The sequence below is a fragment of the Rhipicephalus sanguineus genome, chromosome 9 (genome assembly GCF_013339695.2).
Source record: "Rhipicephalus sanguineus isolate Rsan-2018 chromosome 9, BIME_Rsan_1.4, whole genome shotgun sequence".
NCBI lineage: Eukaryota > Metazoa > Arthropoda > Arachnida > Ixodida > Ixodidae > Rhipicephalus > Rhipicephalus sanguineus.
The window spans coordinates 5,065,218-5,079,926 of NC_051184.2; the positions used below are offsets into that span (position 1 = coordinate 5,065,218).

Genomic DNA, 14,709 nt, shown 5'->3' on the forward strand with positions numbered 1-14,709 from the left:
CGTGGAAAATGTAGATGTGGGATCAAGTCGTAAAGACGATCGTGCAAGTGGCTCAGCGCCTTCACTGGAATCGTGACAGTTAGTTGGGCACATCCTAGCTTCACCGCATTAAGCGCCACTTCAGGTAAGGGCCTATTCCTCGTTCCAAGAAAGAACCGATAAGTTCAGCAAACAGGCCGGCGTCTATCGGCCGGTAGCGGTCGCCGAAACGGGAAGCTGCGCATGTTCTGAAAAGAACGGAAGACTGGTTCGTAAACAAGTCGCTGCTGGTCGCCGCTCCCACGGCGGCGCAAACCGCGAGCAATGCGAAAGGAGTGGCATGTGTCTTCGGACTAGTGATGCAGAACTATCGATGGCACTATCGATACTATCGACAGCTGTGTCACTATCGAACTATCGATGGCAAAAAATACTATCGATAGCGCTATCGATAGTAAGTACTATCGATAGTATAAAATCAACAGCGCGAACTCATTGCAGAATAAACTAGGTTCCCCGCGCGCGTGTTACATGGTGGAGCCGGAGGAGCAGGCTGAAGGGCAAGAAAGTTGACATGCTTGTGTTCATTACGACAGTGCTTCTCTGGCACACGATCATAAAGTCAAACTATTCAGCTGTAGCGCAAAGGAAGCCGTTACATGGGATGGAACTGCGAGGCTTCAAATTTATATTGCATTTTATGATTTCAAAATAAACAAATTAGCAAGAACTAAGTTTTTTGATTGTAAGATGTAACTGGTTGCTTTTGAATATGAACATATTGATGGACATATGCCGCTATTTTCACAGCGGTATTGATTTCTCTCGCCAAAAATTTGTTAAGCGAAGCTGATAGTAGGCTATCGTGAATATTTTGACAATGTGGCCAGCCAGCAACAGCATCGTTATTCCCACCACTATGGATAGTTTGTCACGTGGTTGGGAAGTGAAGAATGCTGCAGCAAGACTGGCAAATACGAAGCTCTTTATTTGGTCGAACTTGTACCCATAAAATCAAAACTTAAAATACAAGCGATACACGCTGTGCACTGATAGCGCCAAGAACAGTCGCCGGTCGTCGAGTATCTGATAATCGGTGGAACGCTTCGTCTTTTATACATCAGTCATCGAACCTTCCAGCGTTATCGCTGGTGCCGGCGTAAGCTCTCGAATAAACTTGAATATTCGCGTCCAGCGCCTAATCTTAACAAAATGATCTGAAACAATCGCGAAGATCTCAAACAATCGCGCGGTCTGCGTCAGACGCTGCAAACAGTCTGTGGGTGAAACCCAAATACATCAAAACAATGCAATAAACACGCGTGGCAGTAATATCGCTAGTAATATTACCGATGGTATTACGATGGTACCGACAGTTTGTCGATAGTAGTACTATCGATAGTTTGCTTACGCTATCGATAGTTTCAAAGAAACTATCGATGCTATCGATAGTCAATTTACCGATAGTTCTGCATCACTACTTCGGACACATTCCCTCCCTGCCATTGTCGTTGTTACTGCGCTCTCACGATAGAGCTCACGCCGCAGCTGGCCTAACGTTTTCTCCTACCACCGCGCATTTGCCATTCACAACGGAGATCGACATACTTCTTCCGTAGACGATGTCTCCTTCCCCGCGGGCAGTGCTGAGAATTCTCCAGCCAAATCACGCAGCAGAAGACAGAGACAACGACAACGAAGACAGAGACAATAGAAATTGTGCCAATCTCGTGGACGAATAAGGAACGATTTTTGCCGAACTGAAACAGTGGAGACGAACTGTTGCTCAACGAACGCGCCTCCAGCCCCGACATATGTGCACGGCTGTACGCTAGAATGCGCACAATTGCTTTCCTGTATCCCGTGAGGCGGTTTCCCTTCATACGCTTTTCCCATGGCTGTGGCAGTCACAACGCAAAGCGCATGTTGTACTGTCTCCGGGATCAGAGGCACTGCAACCTTTCTGAACCTCCCTTGGTTTCGCACAGTCTCCGTGATCGACCCGCCTTTGACCAAGCGATGTTGTCGTGTGATGAGGTCGTCAAGTGAAGTCACTGATTCGGGCGATCTGTGACGTCCTTGATGACATCGTTGCACTCAGGCCATGTGACTGTTGGTACACCGACTGCACACACACATGAACTTGTGTAGCACGTCACCTTTAGTCTTTTTTTTTTTTTTTTGCATCGCTCGTGTTGAGGCAGACTACAAGGTCTCGCCAAATCTTGAGTTCTTGACATATATAGCTTTCGCTTCAAAAACAAGGACGAAGTGACGGGGGCTGAGGTTCTAGTCTGTGTACCAGGGGAACAGTGCAATCACGCTCTCGTGACAACAACGGCTCAGCCTCTCTCCCAGGTGCAGCAGTCATGGGAGTCCTTCCTTCCTTCCTGGCGGTCTCTCACGGAGTTGGCCACGTGCGCTTGCCTGCCTTGTGTGTGCTTGCGTGGGAGGGAAAGGGGGGGCGGACGAAGGAAGGGGGTGGGCGGGCACCTCCCACATTGGCTCGCACGCCCCGAGCAAGAAAGCTAGCTGCCCACCCCTCCCGCATCGCCCGCCTCCGTTCCAGGACTGCTAGAAATAGCCCCAAGACACTAATTCACTTTGGGAGCTCATCAGTCGACCCGAGAGTGCGCGCTCTAGAGGAGCCGGTTGGAAATTTACTGTGAAGGGAAATGCCAAAGGAGGGATTATGCGCAGATAAAGAAAAAAATATATAAGGGACTTCTGGCGCGGCTCGTCTTGACCTTTTGTTCGTCTCGAAAGCGGGCTCTACGCACCCCAGGGAGTGCGAAGCGGTATACTGACCTTTTTTATATGTTGTTTTCGCTGTCTATTTCTCCGGCTTCTTCTCTTCGTTCCGGTTACTCTGTCAAGCAAAGAAGCTTGCGACTGTGAAGAACCGAACGTCGAACACAAGACCTTCGCCGAGTGCCGCGGAGTCAAGAGTTTACTTTCACGTGAAACGACGCGGCTCCATGTCTTCTGAGACCTGGGAGACACCGTTCTTTTTTAATTTTTTAAACCTTCGAGCCCCCACCCCGCCTTTGCGCCGTTGTTTCCTTACTTGCTTTATACTTTTCCCTCCACCGAAGGCACCGCGATACCAACCGTTTCACGCGGACGAGGTCTGAGAACAGTCGAACGCGTCTCGTACTCCGACAAAAGATAGTCCGTAGTATAATAGCACTGCTCGGTAAGAAAAACAGCGTGGTCCCTTCTTTTGCTCCCGCAAAGTGTTCGTGCCGACTCATACTGCCGTTTCTTGTACATTATAATTTTTTGTTTTTCCCGTGCTGCCTCGCTGACTTCTTGCACGCCTTGTTTGTCGGAGGATGAATGCCTGGCGCCCTGAGGAAGGAGCGACAGATTTGGCAGCGTACCACCGAGCGCTGACGTCTTGGTTTAGAACGTGCCGCTGCAGGGGACTTCGTGAGAAGGAGTCGAGACCCTCTTCCTTCACGGCGGGACGTTAAAGAGAACAAAGAGTGCATGCTAGTGCTGCCACGTGTTGCTTGATGCCCGCTACCGGTAAACTGTCTGCCACCGTTCTGCATACCCTTCAGTGTTCAAAGAAGGAACAGATAGTAGCACTTGATTGGCAGCTAACGCTGCGAAAAAGAATGCCAAGTCATCACGGTGTGTGGGCCGTCCGGGGCGGCCCCGTAATCGAAAATCATCGGTGCGACTTCTATTTCTGCTGACGTTACGCGGACGCGCTACAGGGGCGGCGCCAGCGGGGGGCATGGGGGGGGGGGGGGGGCAGGTGTCAGCCCCCCCCCCCCCAATTATTCCTGCCTCCCCCCCCTTGAGCAAACAGTCAAAACACACCGTACAAGTTTCCCGACTCTCTGCTCCACCGAGAGGACTTGTCGTGTGTGCACCCCCCCCCCCCCCCCCAGTAACGATATCTGGGCGCCGCCCTTAATCTTAACGCGCTACTGAAACTTCGCTAAGCTTGCGTGTTCTGAAAAGAAACCGGAGACGAGACAAGACAGCATCGGTAGCTGTCGAACCCTAGAGACAAAAGAAATTCGATTCGCACGCTTCCTTTATAGATGCTTCACCTATCAGCGTTTAGCCTATAAAGTGGACGACCCACGACTCTCCGCGGAGTCACGTACTACGTCTTACTTCGGAGCCGTTCTCCAACTCAGCACTCATCTAAACGCGGGGCGTCCCATCGCGAAACACTGCAGCGAACCGAACTCAAAAGAAAGAAACGCGCGGGCTGGGAGAAAGGAATACCCCGTGGAGTTCGGTCGTGCTGGGCGCGGGCCAAGTAAGGAAAAGGGTCCGGCCAAATCGAAGCAGCAGCAGCAGCGTGCTCGCCTGCCATGTCGCGCAGCAGGTGTGCCGGCCATCAGCATCTCGATCCGTCGCGCACCGCAGAGACCACACCGGGGTCGGCCGGTCGGCCGTCTCTCTCTCCTGCTCCTCAGATGGGGACACGATTCTCTTTCGTACGCACGCGCGTGCGCGCTGGGCAAACAAACACGTCGAAGCGGTCGGTTCGCCGGCAGCAAAGCGACGAGTTCGACATCTCTCCGGCACGGCTCATAAAAGCCGCGCGCTTCGAGCGCATCTCACGAGTCATCATGACACACCCGAAAAACATGCTGCGAAGGACGTCCGCAGAACTTTTTGCGGGGGAGGGGGTTGAATCCGCAAGGGGGGGGGGCTCCAACACAAGCAGCTTTTCTTTCACTGCCGTGACATGTCCGGCAAGATTAGTCAATAGTTGTGTGTAACGTGCAAAGTTGGCTGGCAATTCTGAAGGCCGTTGTGCTAATCAAGCTGCGTAGCATTGCTACTGCATAGAAAAATATCCGAAATTACAGGGAGCGGGGGGGCGGGGGACGAACAGGTGCCCCTCTTGCACCCCCCTCCGGACGGGGGCCATGATGCCGCGTGACGTTGTCTTGCCTGACTTGCCAGTCGGTGCATCGAACCGTCGAACCAACGGCGTGCCGCCACAAGCCACCACCAGAGGGAGCCACATCACGGCCGTTTCTTCCGAAGATGATTCCGGTGGTGGTCCCCACCAGCTCGCGCCGTGGTGGGGCATCCCTCTCCCCTCAATTTGAGTAATCCCCCCTTTCCTCCTCGGCGCATGGAGGGGGGTGGGGGTGGAATTGAAGCAAGGAACAAACTACAGGGGCGTTCATCGCCGCGGAAAGGGCGGCCGGAACGGAACAAGTTCTCGCATCGCATCAGCAGCACGCGTGTGGGAGGGGGAAACAATCTCTCCCGGGAGCAGCACTGCCCGTTGCCTTACCTCCTTGCACGAGTGCACCACCGCGAACAGCCGGCCTACCCTCGCGGTCTCGAAATAGAAGAGCCTGGGAGCCGCGCGAAGACGTGCTCGCTGCTTCCCTCACAGTTGCTCCTTCGCCGGTCGGTGGATCGACCACGTACCGTTGCTCTTCCTGCCGTGCTTCTCATCGTGTGCCGCGCGCGCGCGGCTTGGTGGTGTGGAGTGAACGGCTTGGGCAGCGCGCGCGCGTATTTTTGCACAAAAAAGTGCGCGGCGTTTCAATCAAGCCGATCATCGGGAGGTGGGATGATGGTTTACCGCCAGCTCGCGCGGTATTGCTCCTGTGACGTTTGTGTCAGCGGGACTGTCCACTACCATCGACGAGTCGGAGTGCACTGAGAGGCCGGCTCTTTTTGTGTTGGGTGTCTTCGCTCCACCACGGATTGATCGATTGATCGGCTACCTCTTGTGATACGGATCGTACTACCCTTGTTCCTTTTTATTTTATTGTTATCCTCGTGATTCCCTTGGATACACGCCGGGTGCCTTTGTGACGCGATGGCGACCTGTCGCCGATTCCTTTGCGCCGCGGTGTTTCTGCTGATCGCCGATGCCACTGTTGCAGTGCTGACCGGTGAGTTCTGCTTGCTTCTCTGTGATCGCGCTCAACTTGGGTTTATTTTGCATTAGCGTGGACAGTACGCAACCGTACAGGACCGACACATAGTGCGGTTTTATATAGGCCGAAACAGGTGTCACGTTTTCGTGAAACTTGTATTTTTTCCAGATGTGTCGTGCTAAGCTCTCGATTCAAAGCGAGGTGCACTTACGGTAGTTGTGTCGGCGTTTAACCTGTGTAACTTATCGTACCGTCAACGCATCGCGTAAGTTGTATTCGGGCACTCATTTACGGTGTATGCAACGCCATGATAACAATCCATATCTTGTGGCGGTCTTCATGTCTGCAATAGAAAGAAAAGTAATAAATGAACAGAGTTGTCACGAATGTAAACTTTATCACTGCTTTGGTTCAGAACCATTGACCATCTTTTTTAGGCATTTTATGAAGCAAATTAATTTCGAAGACTGCGTAGGTCTTGTTCTTGGGTATACTCCTTGAAAATAAAAGCAAAATCTTTTCTCTGCCCTCTATATCGTCAAAAATGTTCGAATAAAATGCACTACAGTTTCCCAGTTATAAAGAACGCGCAGACTGCAGGATCGGTTTATAAGCGACTGCAAATCGCTGTAAACCACGGGCATTAGGTATGCATGTGCATCTACAAACCGCGTATTCGTGAAACCGCAGTTATATTTTTGTTGGCTCTTCTATCGTTTCTGAGTTTTCGCTTTCCTTCGGAAACCAGCGACCACGCACGTTATCAGTGGCTCGCCGTTGTACCGAAAGCGCCGACTTTCTGGGCTCTTCTCTATCCGACTTTCTGATCGTGTCCGCGATAAGGCGTCGGTAGAATGGACTAGGTATTTTTCTTTTCGTTATTCTAGTCAAATAAACAATATGAAAAAAAAAGAACAAAAGAAACTGCTGAAGAGGAGCTGTGGGGATTAACAAAATTAGTGGCATATTTCAGGCCCGGTCGTACAGTGCCAGGTCTTAAATACCCGGCCCTCTCCTAGCTGTTATCGAACTGCTGAGATGGTTTGTGCTAATCGAATCGCGATTTTCGGGTGTGTACTATATTTATTTAACTTGTAGTGTCTAATTACCTTCCAAACCCCCATGAGTTATATGCCGTAACCTCGAAATCGATACTGCTACAACTAATTAAAGAGAGCGCATGCCGACTCCTGAACAGACGAGCAAGCTCTATACGGCCAGTGAGAAGGATATACAGTGTAAATATAGCGCGTCAAAAGAAAAAAAAAAAGACTGTGCGCATTACTCGCAATTTGGTTTTGATATCAACGAGACGCTGACAAAACGCTGCTGCAATGTATGTTCGCAACTTCCAAGGGTCGCATACATCGACGTAGCGCATGCTTTTTTTTTCCTTTTTCTAGCGACGACTAAAATATTTAGTGACTGCTTGTTGGCGGTCAGTCAACTTCAAGAGAATGTCTCCGCGAAGAGTTATGTCTACATCGTATCGATTTGGAGAGAATCTTGAAATATAATTATATCAGGCCAGCTTTCTCTTACGTCCTCTTTTAAAGCCGTTCCGCTCATCATTTTTTAATTTCTTTGTTTGGTTCCATACGCGCCATTATTGGTCTCAGACTTATAATATAATAATCGTTGGGGTTTTACGTCCCAAAACGACGATATGATTATGAGGGACGCCGTAGCGGAGGGCTCCGGAAATTTCGACCACCCGGGGTTCTTTAACGTGCACGGGCATCTAGCATTTTTGCCTCTATCGAAAATGCGGCCCGGATTCGATTCCGCGACCTTCGTGTCAGCACTCAAGCGCCATAACCACTAGACCACCACGGCGGGTATCTCAGAGATTTAACTTTCTGTCAAATAATCTCAGGGTCCGCGGGACTCTCACTCGAAATGTCCGCAGTGCATTCAGTTAACAGTCAGACAAAAAATAAACAAACAATTGGAGTGCACTTTATTCCCGAGGTCCCAGACAGACACAGAGGGTGTTTTTATAAGCGCGAATTGCACGGCCTTCGCAAAGAGACTGCGCGCACCACGCTAGGTCCCAATCAGGAGAGGCAACTTCGCCCCTCGAACCACCGCCATCCGAACTGACGACATGGCCTCGACCGTGTGACGTCTTGGCCGGGGAGGCCACACCGCAATGAAGGAAGGAGACCGCTTATTACGACTTAACCCCCCAGTGAGGGGGCCCCTCTATATAAATTTGCTAAGCCTAGCCGCCGTCTTGCCCGTTTAGGGGCCATGACTTTGACCGGACACAAGAACGCCAGTCTGTCTGTCAGCTCCCACAGGACTTCTGCTACTTTCGCACAGAAGAAGTACTGGCCTAGCAGACGATTTTAAGCTTCCTTCCTTTCTGGAACGCCCTGGGCTTTATCGTGGGTGCTTTCTCACTCACGCACACCCTTCGCAATGCGCTTGTCAGAAAGCGAGATAATGATCGCTCGCCGCCCTTGTACGCGCCTCCAACGATGGCTTGTCAAGTCGCGGCTGCGCGGACGACGTTTCGGCTCGTCTTCTTTTTGTTCTCCGAGGAAGCGAGGGGAGACCCTAGCGTCAAACCGTTCGCGCTCGGGGCTCCCTCTTCATTGTTCTCATCTGGAAACTTCTTTTTAGTTTCTTGACTCCCTCGTCAACCGACTGTCGGGTGGTGTGGGAACTTGGCGTCACCGTGGGGGCTTGCTTGACTCCGTGAATGGCTTTTGTTCTTGTCCATTGAATTAAGAGATAAGAAGAAGAGTTCCTGCGTTCTTCATTTTTTCATCTTGGGCGAAGAAGGCGTTTCACGCGGCGACGTCGCTAGGAGGCGCTGTCGAGGCGAGCGTTAGCGGCGCCCCCTGTATTTGGCGACGCTGTCCTTTTGTCTTGGCGCGCTCACCCGAGCGATGGGTGACGGCGTAACGCGGCGCTGACAGTACCGGGGAGTGATTGGACGTCTCTCTGGCCTTTCTTGGGTGTATGACTTCACGTTGTTTGTGTTTGCGCGACGCTTCTTAACGGGCCCGTCAAACACACGCTGTCAGGAAGACTGCGGTTCTGTGGGCACGCGTCGTGAGCGAAGAACGCTCTTCCGTCATTTCATACTCGCCGGTGAGGCGTAACTTGATGTTGCACTTTGCGGCAATCTATTCGTTCATCTCGAGAATGTACAGTTTGCGATAAGAAAGAGGGGCATGGACGTTTCACTTTTGACGTTGACGCAGAGTCCTTTCGGCTGCCTGCTTGTCATGAACGCGTGTAGCTGCACTGATCGCATTGCCGTGAAAATTTTTAAATCTGTAAGTGAATATACGTCGGGTCGTGTTACGTTCTTGCCATTTACAATGCACGGCTAGTTGAAGCGTACATTAGCAACACATTAACAGTCGCCTGTCGCGCCTGCACCGTCTTTGGAATGTTGGGTCAGCAGGAGGACGTGTTATTGGGCTAAGTGGTGTTTGCTGAACGTCACAGTGTAGCGCGAAGACACAAATACAAAAACACGGAGACCTACAAGACAGGCGTTAGACGTACAACTCAGAGACCAGAGGACGAGGCCCTGACCGTAGGATAGCCCCAAGAGCACAGCACCTCGTCCTCTGATACTCTTTGTCTTGTGCTTCCGTCTTTTGCGCTGCTTTAAGCTATGCACCTGAACCAATTCGCCCAGTCTTACATCCTCTTGCAGTCAAACAACGGCACCGCTTACACTGCGTACCTGGGTGTAGGTTTGCCGGCAGCACTGCATATTGAGAGACACGACACCATGGTTCATTTCGTAACGTCGGATTCGTTTGACTTTATCGAAGCGTCGAGAAGCCTTCTTGACTGCACAGACGCTCACACAAATCGTAATGAACTGCGTTTCCGTAGCGGCGCGATCAGACCGATCGACATCCCGTGCGCGGTCCTGCAGGCGTGGGAAAAGAAACCGCTCCTCGGCGAGCCGAGTTAAGACAGAATAAAGCCGGAGGGAAAGCCAAAGCCGGAACGTGTACAGAGATACGACCAGGAGCGCATCCCGAAGCAACTAGGTTTCAGGCCTGCCAGGGGTACGCACGACGGCGCGTCTCTGCGTCGCTTTAAAGTTTGAGGGTGAGGAGAGTTGGTGAGGGGGAGGGGGAACGGTGCAAAATTTGAGCGAACTCTGAATCAACAATAAACGCGGCTCCAGTAACGACCTCCGGGGGCCCGAAGGAACGCGCATGCCGCGGGACAGCGTCGCTTCATGAGGCCGAGACCATTTAAGAGGACCCTGGCGGCGGCCGCATGACTGCATGTGCGCGGCGGCGCAGTCATGCAACGGCGCCGCGAGTTGCGGCAGCGGAGACTGCTGCAGCAACAACAACAGCAATAACAACTATACAAAACTCTCCAAGTTCAAGAAGGACGAGAGAGCGGAGCTTAGGAGAAGCAGGAATACGGGAAGGGGGGGTCTCCGAAGAACCCACCGCTGCCACCATTGCCATGGCGGACCGCCGCCGGACCCTTCTTGCAGCGTGCGCTCGCAGGCCCTCCCGGGCGCTCTCCCGCCGAGTAATTGGCTTTTCTTTTTGAACGCCCTCCCGCGACCAAAGCTAGCTTCTTCTCTTCCATCCTGGTCACCACCCCCCCTCCACCCTTGGAAGAGCACCGCCGTCGAAGACGACGGAGAAGCATAGAAGCCGTGTACAGAGCTTGCAGAACCTGATTCCTGTCGTGCTCCGCCCCTTTGGTTCGGGCCACGTCCATCTATCTTTTTGGCCGGAGAGGAGGTTGCCTAAGCGAGGGAGAGAGAGGGGGCCAGAGAAGATCTCTCTTCACGTTCCAGCAATTTGCTCCGTTTATGGCGTAGCGAAGGCACCGACCGGAGGAGGAGGCGATTCGCATAGCGCATATGATGGCCCGAAGCGGCAGTCCTGTAGCGGACGGACGGTCCCGTAGCCGGACTACCTTCTTCTTCGACGAGTATTAGAGACCCCGTGTTGTGTGCGGTTTTCCACGCCGCCTGGCGTCCGATGCGGGCAACACTGGAATGAAGGGAGGGGGGGCTCGCTTCACGGTGCGGCGGCGGTAGTCGCCGGTCTGCGGTTGCAATAAAGGCGCAACGTGTCACGAAACTCTCGCACGAGAGATACAAATATACACACTCCATCGGCAAGCGCGCACGCTGTTCGATTTTCTTTTGTGCGGGTGGTGGCTTCGGCCATGCCTCTCCCACCCTGCTTTGGCCCCCCTACCCCGAGACGTGCGGCGACCGCACGGCACGTCGCTTGTGTCCGGTGGTTTGTGGGCAGCCGGTATCCGGATCGTGGTTGATCGTGTAGCGCGGTCATCGTTTGCCTGTCCGCTGGCGAACGGCGCACAAATTTGGCGGTGTTCGCATGTCCGGACCCGAAGTACACCCAACAGCAAAAGTTTACGGGACATTGGCTCCAGAACAAATGCGAATTACTGCTCTGTTAGTGCGTAATTCTTCTTATCTAGCTGTGACTGTATAGGTTACTATGCAGACTATAGGCTGGGATACTTATTTGGAGGTTATGTTCTCAGACATAGCGAGAATATAGCTTTCTCGACCATTTCGGGTCCCGCGATCTTTTGCTGTTGTGTGTACGTATGCGAGAGTTGCGTACGTCCGCGATCGGGAACTAATTCATGGGCGCTCGGCGTGATGAGTATAGTGCGAAAGTTAATCCGGACCCTTGCGGTGGTTGCCGACAGTAACCCGGTGACTGTGGCGCTGAGGTCACGGGTTCGATGTCGTGGGTTCGATTCCGTACGTTTGTGTGTACATGCGATTTTCTTTGGGTGAAGTTTTTGGAACGTCCGGTGATCCAAGTTAATCGTCGGTACAGCCCCTTCCGCTACGGTATCTCTGTTAGCCGCTGTCGTTCGACTGCCGCGTCAAAACAGGGCAGTTAACCGCCTGCAGAGAGGGTGCAAGAAACACAGAAATTGAAATCGGCCTTTCTTGAAGCTGGCGCTGCGCGACGCGCTGACGTTTGAATGATGTCTGAAGAGATCGTGCTCAACCTTGCAACGAGGGACCGGCAGGGGTGTAAATGTGTAGCGGCGATCAAAAATATACCCCCCCCCCCCACACACACACGCATCTTTTCATTATCATTCGTGTTTTATCTAGTACTTGCCGGAAGAGCAGTCACCTGACCGCACGTGATGTTCTTGCCTGATCGCGTCAGGCAAGAACATCTACGGTAGTACCCTTATAAGTGATATCTACGGTAGATATCGCATGTGCATTACTTGTCCCAATCGGCTATTCCGCGATTCTTCCGGCTAATACGGTAACGCGGCGCGGCCCAAACATTCTTCTACCTCGTTGCGCGCGGCGAAATGCAGGAAGCGTTGGTTCCAGCCTATTTACATTATCGTCTTCTTTCGCTTACAAGACGGACTAGCTTTGCTGTCTCCGTACCTTTCGGCCCGCTTAGGACAACACAGCCCGGCCACTGTAGATGTAAATCTATATACGCTCGGCACGGCCGAAGGCCGATCGTTCACTGATCACCCTCTTAAAAAGAAAAGAAGAAGAGACAGCGAATCCCTATCACCGCGGCTTCCGCCGATACAGCACGTGACCGCATAAAGAGAGACCGCGCCGTACACACAAGCCGCTCGTGCATCAAAGGTTTATATACCACCGTACGGGGCACTTGCTCGCGAGGCCGGCTGTACCGCGGGAGCGGCCCGGCAAAGCAACAGTTCTCCTCTCTTCTTCTTCTTCGCCAAGGAGTGCACTCCGGCGAAAGGGTGGGGGAGAATCTTCGAATGGATGTACGACGACGACGAGATGAGAGCAGCGAAGGGGAAATGAAGAAGAGGAGGAGGAAGAGGTTAGATGCAGCGAGTGTAAGCCGCGACATCGGTCCTGTATCTCACCGGCAGAAGCACCCCATCAGTTGCCAACCCGATCGCAATCTTCATCGCGAGGGCCATAGAAGGTGCTCTCTCGCTGGTCCCTTCGGCGCGCGTACTACGTTTGTCTTTGCGTTTCTTTCTTTCTTTCGAGAGTGGATGCAGCCGCATCGGCTCGTCGTCGTCGTTCCCCATCGCTCTGCGACAGCGACCAGTTTTTGCTTTTTCCGTCCTCGACCGACGACTAGGACTGAAGAGCGTGGCGGCGTCGTGGTGCGGCTAATGACCGCTGGCTCTCGGCTGTGTCCTCCTCTGGGTGCTAGCTATAGTGTAGCGCGACCGAGGTCGTTCGTTTTGGGATGACCCCCCCCTAGTTCTCCGTCTTTGCGCTGCTGCAGACATACCGCCGCCGCCTGAGCTCTATGCTTCTTCCTCTTCTTACAGTACCAGAGGAGATGATCACCGCAGCGTCGACCTTTCTATAAGCATCCGTTTTTCCGTAATCCATTCTTGCCTTCCGGCGCGCCGACTGTGACCAGTCTTGGTGAGAGTTAGTACAGGAAGGAACGAGGGATGCTTGGCTTCATCCGCTAAGGAATTCGCATGCAATCATTCTTTTGTCTGCTATCCAGTCGTGGGGATGACTTAGGTACAGGAAGGGACTACAGAAGAAAAAAAAAAGTCTGGCTTCTTTCGCTGCGAAATAATAATTACTCGGGGTGTACGTCCCCAAACAACCATATGATTATGAGACGCCGTCGTGGAGGGCTACGGTTATTTGAACCATCTGGGGTTCTCTAACGTGCACCTAAATGTAAGTACACAGGCGTCTATAGCATCTTGCCTCCATCGAATTGCGGCCGCCACGACTGTGATTCGATCCCGCGACCTTTGGGTCAGTAGTCGAGCACTGTAACCACTGGACGACCGTGGTAGGTCTTTCGCTTTGAAATGTTCCCTTGCAAATTACTAGCTGTTTTATATGCTATAGCTGATGGGAGTCCAAGTTCACCTGTAGCTCCGTGCACGTTGGAACGGTTTTTTGCGGACCAAACTGAGTTTGGTTTTACTGATAAACTTGGACTCCGACCGGTGGTTGTTCGGGCAGCCGTAAGCAGGTTCTAGCTATCCTGCGCAGTTTTTATGACGCGCACTAGTTCTTATAGCCTAGCGTCTGCGGCTGTGGCTGTTGTATCTTCGTTTACCCGCGTCACAGACGTGGCTTTCTCTTACATCCCTCCTCCTTACCGAAACGTCGTGGAGGTCTTGTCACCCCCGTTAGCGGACCTTATCACTTCAGCAATAGATAGGCTTGCTGCCCCTGCTTCGCTGATTTGTGGCCATCGATAAGGGAGCGCGTGGAACGTGCCCGAGATCTAAGAGACGTGCTCTCCCCCCTGTTTGTTTTTCGTCCCACCCGGCTAATGGGTGGGCCTTCTTCGCGTCTTTCTGTCGTGGTACTCTGGACGTGATTTTTCTTTTCTTTCGCCCGGGACTCATGGCTTGCGGTTCGGCGAGTGACCCCGGAGTCATTTACCTCGCGTTCGGAGTCTATAAGCCGTAGCTGCGGCGCGTGGTTTCCTCCACGAAGTGTCCAAATCACTCGTCGTCAGTGCCGAACCGCGAGCCGAAGCGAGTACTCGTGTCCTGTTGTTAAAGACAGCGTTCGTTTGGTGGGGTGTTGTAAACCGCGACGTGTGTCGCACGCTGCAACGAGGACTCTCCCCTTGACTTATTATTTTAGTTTTTGTCATCGTTACATTTTTTTTGTGTCTTATGGTTTTGTCGTTTCCCTGCTTACCCGCTGCGGTGGCGCTCAGTGGCCATGACGTGTGGCTGTTGAGCTCGAGGTCTCGGGTTCGAATTCCATCCTCACGTGCGCCGGGCCCGTGGATGCGCGTTAGAAACACCCCAGGTAATATCAAAATGAATCAGGCGTCCGCTCAACAGGGTTGCTTCTCCTGCTCACTTGGAATGCTCTCTTCTTTTATTCTTTCCTTTATTC

The 14,709-nt window shown here is 52.5% G+C and overlaps 1 protein-coding gene across 3 annotated transcripts in view; it reads left to right on the forward strand.

Moving 5' to 3' along the window:
* The window catches only part of LOC119404476 (latrophilin Cirl), a 355,375-nt gene that overhangs the window by 178,891 nt on the left and 161,775 nt on the right, over nt 1–14,709 (forward strand). Inside the window, exon 1 of one of the 3 annotated variants that reach the window (XM_037670982.2) lies at nt 5,314–5,870. The exons of the other annotated variants lie outside the window; for them this stretch is intronic. Within the exon in view, the coding sequence (XP_037526910.1) occupies nt 5,795–5,870 (76 nt within the window). The 5' untranslated portion in view covers nt 5,314–5,794. Of the gene's footprint in view, nt 1–5,313; nt 5,871–14,709 lie in introns of those variants that run through there. 3 annotated transcript variants of the gene reach the window in all.